Raw genomic sequence first — 7,698 nt, forward strand, 5'->3', positions numbered from 1 at the left:
AGCTTCTTGAAAAGCTATCCAAAACTTCTTTTCCAAACGGTTAAACCGTCACTTCGTTCCCTCAGGTTCATCATTTCATAAGGTGATTCAAATTCAACTCATAACCGTCTTAAAATGTCCCTTTTTATAATAGACTGAATCACCATAATAATAGTTTCCCCTAAACCGCTATATTAGGGAGACTAAATTCCTCTATCTACGTGGTTTGCTACGAGGCGGTGTAGTTCTGACAAAATTCACTAGAAACGTCTCAAGATATCCAAGATTGCAACCATGCTCTGATACCAACTGACACACCCCGTCCCGAAGGAGGGCATGCTGGCCGTCACGTGAGAGTGACGTAACCATTTGCACAGTACGGAAGCTTTAATTATACAATTTATAATTTGATACACCCGAAGGTGAGTCCTAATTTTATCCAATCTGTCAGAAGCCCGCTGAATTCCTCGTAGTCACCACACCTTTGTGATTCCTGAACCTGGAGGGGCGCAAAACCAAAATTGAGTGGGTCAGTAAAACAATTCTTTTCCAATTCCAAACATTTCTCAAAACGTTATAACCCCTCTCCGTAAAACCTGTATACTTTCCCAGAAATGTAAAATATAAAAATACATATATATTCTCAATACTTACTTTTCATTAACTCAACATTTTCATATCAGTTATGCCATGCCATGTCTAATTTGAACAGTTAAGTATGAATGCATCAACAATAATCATATCAGGTGCAAGAAAGAAATCAACCGGAGACCTTCTAATAGCCCTGTACGGTTGAATCTAGAGCTCAAAATCTATCACTATCACTCTGCCGGAGTCACCTCTGTGACCTGTACGGCCTTCTGCACATAGGTTACGCTCTAGTGCTTCTCTCATTAATCATCTGTGCACATAATCTAAGGTCACCCACCAGTCGAAATCTCACTAACACTCTTCGACTGGCCCGTCGCACCCACTCCGCGTGGACTGTGCGACCAGCATCTACTTGGATCCAAGGCGAGCGTGCGATGCGGTGAATACTATAAGCACTAAACCAAGGTGCAGGATTTGAGCTCAATATACATCAACATCATCATAACAGTAATTAAATACTCACCTGATACTCACCTGTGCGTCCGCCGCACCATTCATTCATATGCATCATATATCTCAAATCATACTTTTCATATCATTTCATGCATGGCAATTCAATTTATATTTCCATATATATATTTCATATACTTCTATGCATGATCTTTCAATTCACGTTTTCATATCATTCTATATACCTTTCATTTAAAACATAATTTCATTCTAATTCAATTTCTGGGAAATCGTCAAGTATATATATATACGGAAAACAAAACTGCCCACTCACAGATTACATCGACGTCTCGTAGGTCCCTGAGCATCCTTTGGCCATGCCCGATGTCCGTATAATCCTCGCCTATACGAGAAGTAACCAAATTGACGTTATTTAACGCATAATCCCACTCTTAGCTAATAACTCCTCATATATTGCTCAAATTGGGTATATGAATATACCACCGTGACCTACACAACCTCAGGATCATCCCCATATTTTTAAAATAATTTTTGGAGTCCTCACGCGCCTCCACGCGCCTAACGTGGCACGGACCTACGCGCGGCCCACGCGCAGCCACGTGCCAGGCACACTGACGGTACAGTGAACGGCGTTAGGAATATTCCAGGAATATTCCGTTAAAAACTAACGGTTTCCGTTAAAGTTAACTAACGGCGTCGGAATATTCCGTCAAACTTGACGGAAGATTCCCTGTCTTCTCCGGCGAGTCGCCGGTCGCCGGCGGCTGTTCGCCGGTTTCTGGAAAATTTTCAAATCCACTATTCTCCTTCGTTTTTCAACCAATTTCTTCGCATTTTATACCAAAATGAAGCATTTCACATGTACTATCACGTTGGAAGGGTTTTAAGGCCTAAAAACTACGAGATCATACCTTCCAAAATTCCTCAATTTCGGCCAAACTCGAACCCGACGATCCCGACGTCCATTTTGTTCAAACGAGGCACTCCGAGCCTCCTTGGAACTTCCTAAGACTCGTGGTGATCTTTGTTTAACCTAAAACACAACCAAAATTAAGTTCGTGAACAGTGCCATTACACGGGGTGTTTTGAAACTAGGATTTCAGAAATGAAACTTACCTGAAACTTATACCCCCGTGCTCGTGAAGTTCCCAAGATCACGAAGATGATCTTAGATTGGACGTTGGTGCACGTTTGTGGCTGTTCTTGGTGTTTGTCCGAGAGCTTGAGAGAGTTCGAGAGTAAGAGAGAGAGAGTGTTTTCTGAAGAATAAGAGAGAGAGAGTGACTAGGGAGATGAGAGAGAGACAACAACACGGTTTTTGGGGAAGGATTTCAGGAGGTGGGGATCCCACCTAAGTCCAAACACAGATAATTTAACACATACTAATAATAATTCTAACCCTAGTTTAGGATCTTAGTGTAAAACAAATACCAAATTTACGCACCTTAATCCTGTTCAAGGGCGTTTCCGTAATTTCACGTCCTCGGAAATGAAATTTCCGGGACGGGCTGTGACATTTTATTAAATTTTAATCTTTTTCAAGGATTAAAGTTCAAAAACCTGTATAAAAAAACAGTGACATATGTGATGTGTCCAGCAACACAACAGATGCAGCTTGAATCTTCACCGCCAGCTAATGCAAAGACATAACAACCTTCATCAATTTAAGAAGTAAACCCTAATATTAACGAAGGAAGAAAATGACTCATGCATGATCCGCCTACAAACTTCCATATAAACCCAGCCAGTTACATTCTTTTCAGGCGGATTAAACAAAGCACAAATAATAATGACCCCTTAACCCTCCTTTTTTAATCCCTTATTATCCAAAAATCTGTGTTAAGACTTTCTTAATCTTTAACTAATTGCATATTTGACATATAAGAATATTTTGTGAATAAGATTTTGCTCCGAGTACTTATCCAATAGACACCAAGATATTGCCAATCCTCAGACTGCAGCCTATCAAGCTTGTTAAATTTACAATTAAATTATTTAATGGTATTTTATTACCTAATATCTTTGGTCCTTTTTGGTTGGATGACTCTTAAGATATGAGGTGATTTTCAAAAGGAGCCACAACATTTGGTTTTTTTTTAATTTTTTTTAAATTTTTTTTTAGCCCATTAATATCTAAACGATTAAAACTTTAACAATTCAAGTCATTTTTATGTCCGGTGAAAATTGGCGAAAATATAGAATTGGTTTGTGGTGGTCGGATTGCCTTTTAAAAGTGAGTAATGATAATTAGACTAATTTATTATATCACATTTGTAAACTATGTGATTTAATAAGCAGTTAATTAACATTTAAATAATAATCTAATCAACAATCATGTCATAATTTTTACAAAAATGTAGTTTAAATAAATAGTCTCCTTAGTGTTACCAAAAAATGGTTGGCCACAAACATGTTGTAGACTGTAGTGCTACGTGGCGGTGTTCTCGTGTAAAGAGCTGAATACTTTATGTAAAGAAATTCAAACATTGCCATTTTTTTTCCTTTATAGAAGTGATATTAATTTACACTACATTTATTAAACGGCGAGAAGAGAAATTTGAATTTGAGTGAAAAAAAAAAGGCCATATTCTAACGAACTTGAATAAGCCCATATCCACTTCATATCTCATTTTAATATTGACCTCCTCATTCATGATAAGTGCATTTTATAATTGTTATAATATTTTTATAAAATGACAAAGCACTCCAAAACCAGAAGCTGTTCTTACCTACCTCATCAAAGCCAAAGATCATTATTTCACCATGGAAATGGCTCCTTTAAACCAGAAGTTCCATTTTTTCTCAATTCTCTTCACCACTTTCTTCTACACCAATGTTCTCTCAGACAACACTATTGGAGTGTACCCTTTTCCTTGCTCTACTTCTCACCACACCCAGACCTGCAATTCCTCTCTATACCACATCTCAAAAGGCCACCAAATAGAAGAAATAGCCATTTTTTACTCAGTAAACCCATCCAACATCAGGCCAATTGTTCATGACAACCAACACCCAAAAGACTATCTTGTTTCTGTGCCTTGCACTTGTAAGGACATCAAGGGCACCCAAGTTTACCTCTATGATACAAATTACCTAGTTAAAGAAGGAGACACTGTTGGAAATGTGGCAAGTGAATTTTACAGTGGGCAGGCAGTGAAAATTGGGGAAGAGGAGCAGCAATTTATTGTGGAGAAAATGACTACTTTTCACCTTGTTTGTGGGTGTGTAGAGAAAAAATCACAGGAGGTTGTGACATACACAGTTCAAGATCATGACACTTTATCAGATATTGAAAATCTTCTATCTGCATATGAGAGTGAGATTCAGAAATTGAACAAAAACTTCACGAAGTCCCCTAATTTTATAGATGTTGGATGGGTTTTGTTTGTGCCAATGGAGCTCAATGGATTTCGAGCCCAACAACAAGGTAGTGCCCTTTTTTTTGCTTCAAAATTGTAACAGAATTGTTGCTGACACGCCAAAATAGTCATACTACACTCTTTGTTCTCTGATATTTTATCTCAGAGAGAAGTGCGGGATGACTATTTTGGAGAGTTAATAAAAGCGTCTTGTCTCAAATGCTTATTTTCTTTAAGTAAAGTGACATATTTTCTCGATTGAACCAGGGAAGAGACTCAGTTTGGCTGCAATTATAGGGATAGTGTCAGCTGTTGGGTTTCTTTTGGTGGCCACATTCACCATATTTCTTCTCATAAGATATAGAAAAGGTAAGAACACAGAAGAAGATGTGAACCCAAATGGCAAAAAGGTTTCACTAAAGCAACAGTTTTTCAAAAGGCAAATGGAAGGTAAGACAAAAATCTCAACTCCATATCGAAAAACCATTTTAATGGGTTCACTTATATATCAATTTCTAGATTAATACATTAACATAAGAAATGTGACACACTATTTGTTCTTGCTACAGAAACTTTTGAGAATGAAAGGCCAGTTATATATACGATGGAGGAAATCGAGCAGGCTACAAATAACTTTGATGACACCAGGAAGATTGGACAGGGCGGATATGGCAGCGTTTATTTCGGTCTATTAGGAGAACTGGAGGTAGCAATTAAGAAGATGAGATCTAGCAGATCAAAGGAGTTCTTTGCTGAGCTCAAGGTTTTATGCAAGATCCATCATAACAATGTGGTAAGAAGAAGAAAAAAAAAAGTAAAAGAATTTGGTCCATTAATTTGGGACTGCTTCCATGTGAAGCACTTTTAGAAAGAAAAAGAAAATGACTATGAGCGGAAGTGACTCCTAGGTGCTCTCCAAAAAGGACTTCTAACTCAAAAGCACTTTTAAGTTTTCCTGCCAAACATAGTTAGAAACGCTTTTGATTGTCAGCATTCCCAAATAGACACTTTGTTTTCTTAGTAAAAAGTTTTATAAAGAAAAATTAAGTGAACAAATTTTTTCTTCTTAGGTGGAGCTGCTGGGATGGCAAGTGCCTTCGCCCATAAGCGGTAGGTCTCGGGTTCGAGACTTGGGAGCAGCCTCTCCATAAATGGGGGTAAGGCTAGCCGACATTCACCTCTCCCAGACCCTGTGTAAAGCGGGAGCCTTGTGCACTGGGTACGACCTTTTTTTTAGGTGGAGCTGCTGGGATATGCTAGCGGAAGTGAGCATCTGTGTTTGGTATATGAGTTTGTTCGGAATGGATCCCTCAATGATCATCTTCATGATCCATTGCTGAAAGGAAACCAGCCTCTTTCTTGGACAGCAAGAGCACAAATAGCACTGGATACTGCACGTGGGATCGAGTACATTCATGATCACACCAAGACGCGCTATGTTCATCGTGACATAAAAACCAGCAACATTCTGCTTGATCAAGGACTCAGAGCAAAGGTAGCAGATTTTGGCCTAGCAAGGTTGGTAGAACGGTCTAACGAAGAAGATATCATAGCAACACGTGTGGTTGGAACGCCTGGTTACATTCCTCCTGAGTAAGTAAACTATGATGCAGGAATTCACGCTTTAATTAAGATTGCTTACTTGCTTGTCAAGGAAAAAAAAAATCGTCAGTTAGTGGTAGTTAAGCTTATGAACTTTCCCTAATCCGCTACTTTTCAAGATCTGTGCGTGAGCTACAAATGACATCAAAAACTGATGTTTATGCATTCGGGGTGGTGGTAGCAGAGCTCATAACTGGTCAACGTGCAATTTTTCGTGACAACGGAGAACTGAAAAGAATGAAGTCACTCATCTCAGTTGTAAGTCAGCTTCGTAAATTCTTAATTAAACATTAATTACGTGCTCCAAGTGATCAAAATTAACAACATATTGCTTCTGTTTTTTATGCAGATATATGCAATTTTCAAAGAAGAAGATCCAGAAGCTGCTTTGGAAGCTCAAATAGATGGTAACATGAAGGGAAGTTGCCCTATGGAAGAAGTCTACAAGGTTTGTGCAACTGAAAAACGAAAACTAAAAACTTATAACGAAATAGTTATCAAACAGACTCTTAGGTTTATGATATGTACTTATTGTATATGACGCAGATGGCGAAAATAGCATGGGAGTGTGTGAGTGAAGATCCAGTAAATAGACCGGAGATGAAAGACATTGTGCAAACACTCTCCCAAATATTGATGTCCTCCATAGAATGGGAAGCATCACTTGGAGGGAAGAGCCAGGTCTTCAGTGGCTTACTCATGAGTGGAAGATAAAACTTGGAAGATATGCTAAAAGTTTTCCAATTGATATGTTGAAAGTATGGATTTTTTTTTTAATTTATTGAAAGAGACATGTGGATGCAAGCAAGCAAAAAATAACAATTATGATTAGTTTAGTTGGTCAAGGTAATGTGCTCGCTCTTTTGCATCCAAAGTTCGAATCTTTATTTTCATAGTTAAATTAGTTTAGCATTGTCAAAAAACAAGCACATTAAATTAGGTAATGTGCTAGCTGACATTCACCTCTCCCAGACCCTGCGTAAAGCGGGAGCCTTGTGCACTAGGTACGACCTTTATTCACCTCTCCCAGACCCTGCGTAAAGCGGGAGTCTTGTGCACTGGGTACGACCTTTTTTAATTAGAGATAGAGTAGTTTATACCCGTTGAATTATTAATATTATTATTATTATTAGTATTTTGGTATGAGGGAAACTTCCACCTTCTAAATGCTAACCTCCCCTCTAGGTTAACAAAAATATAAGGCTTTTTAAATACTTGTCTCCTCACAATTTGACACGTATATAAAAAAATATTATTTTTATTTTTAATGAATAATTTTTGCATAAATGCTCAAACAGTGATTAGTTAGAAGGAAAAACGGCTCATTCTAAAAAATGAGCCGAGTAGTGTTCTTATTAACATCCAACAATGAAAGTTTTTATTTTTTTAACAAACGATATTATCTACACTAAGGAGGAGGAGTTAGACTTAGTCTCACAATGGGATAGCAATAATGTGGTTCAAAAAAAAAAAAACTGAACAAGAAAAAACTAAACCAAGTCCGCTAAACAGTCAGAATCATGTGCATTTTCTTAAATATCGTTTGTAAAATGAAAAATACACAATTTTTTCTTAAACCCACTATTGGAGCCCATAGAATTTGTTAAATTGGGCAAAGGAGAAACCAAATTTTTTGGGCTTTTTCCTTATATGGTCATTCAGAATATTGAAATTTCAAATACGAAAAGTATGGAAG

At 37.8% G+C, this 7,698-nt stretch overlaps 1 protein-coding gene across 1 annotated transcript; it reads left to right on the top strand.

Annotated features, from left to right (window-relative positions):
• The first annotated feature begins 3,799 nt into the window (after positions 1–3,799).
• LOC103428332 (lysM domain receptor-like kinase 3) lies at positions 3,800–6,879 on the top strand. The gene is made up of 7 exons (XM_070823785.1): positions 3,800–4,468; positions 4,668–4,850; positions 4,970–5,193; positions 5,638–5,993; positions 6,122–6,260; positions 6,352–6,450; positions 6,549–6,879. Exons 1-7 carry the CDS (start codon positions 3,805–3,807, stop codon positions 6,714–6,716), a joined length of 1,833 nt encoding a protein of 610 aa, XP_070679886.1. The 5' UTR covers positions 3,800–3,804; the 3' UTR covers positions 6,717–6,879.
• The last annotated feature ends 819 nt before the right edge of the window (positions 6,880–7,698 follow it).

This window comes from Malus domestica, chromosome 06 (genome assembly GCF_042453785.1).
Source record: "Malus domestica chromosome 06, GDT2T_hap1".
NCBI classification, from domain to species: Eukaryota; Viridiplantae; Streptophyta; class Magnoliopsida; order Rosales; family Rosaceae; genus Malus; species Malus domestica.

Coding starts and splice junctions, on each gene's coding strand:
- LOC103428332 (XM_070823785.1), top strand. CDS start 3,805: ATGGAAATGGCTCCTTTAAACCAGAAGTTCCATTTTTTCTCAATTCTC. Junction 4,469..4,667: donor ATTTCGAGCCCAACAACAAG/GTAGTGCCCTTT, acceptor CGATTGAACCAG/GGAAGAGACTCAGTTTGGCT. Junction 6,261..6,351: donor TGAAGTCACTCATCTCAGTT/GTAAGTCAGCTT, acceptor TTTTTTATGCAG/ATATATGCAATTTTCAAAGA.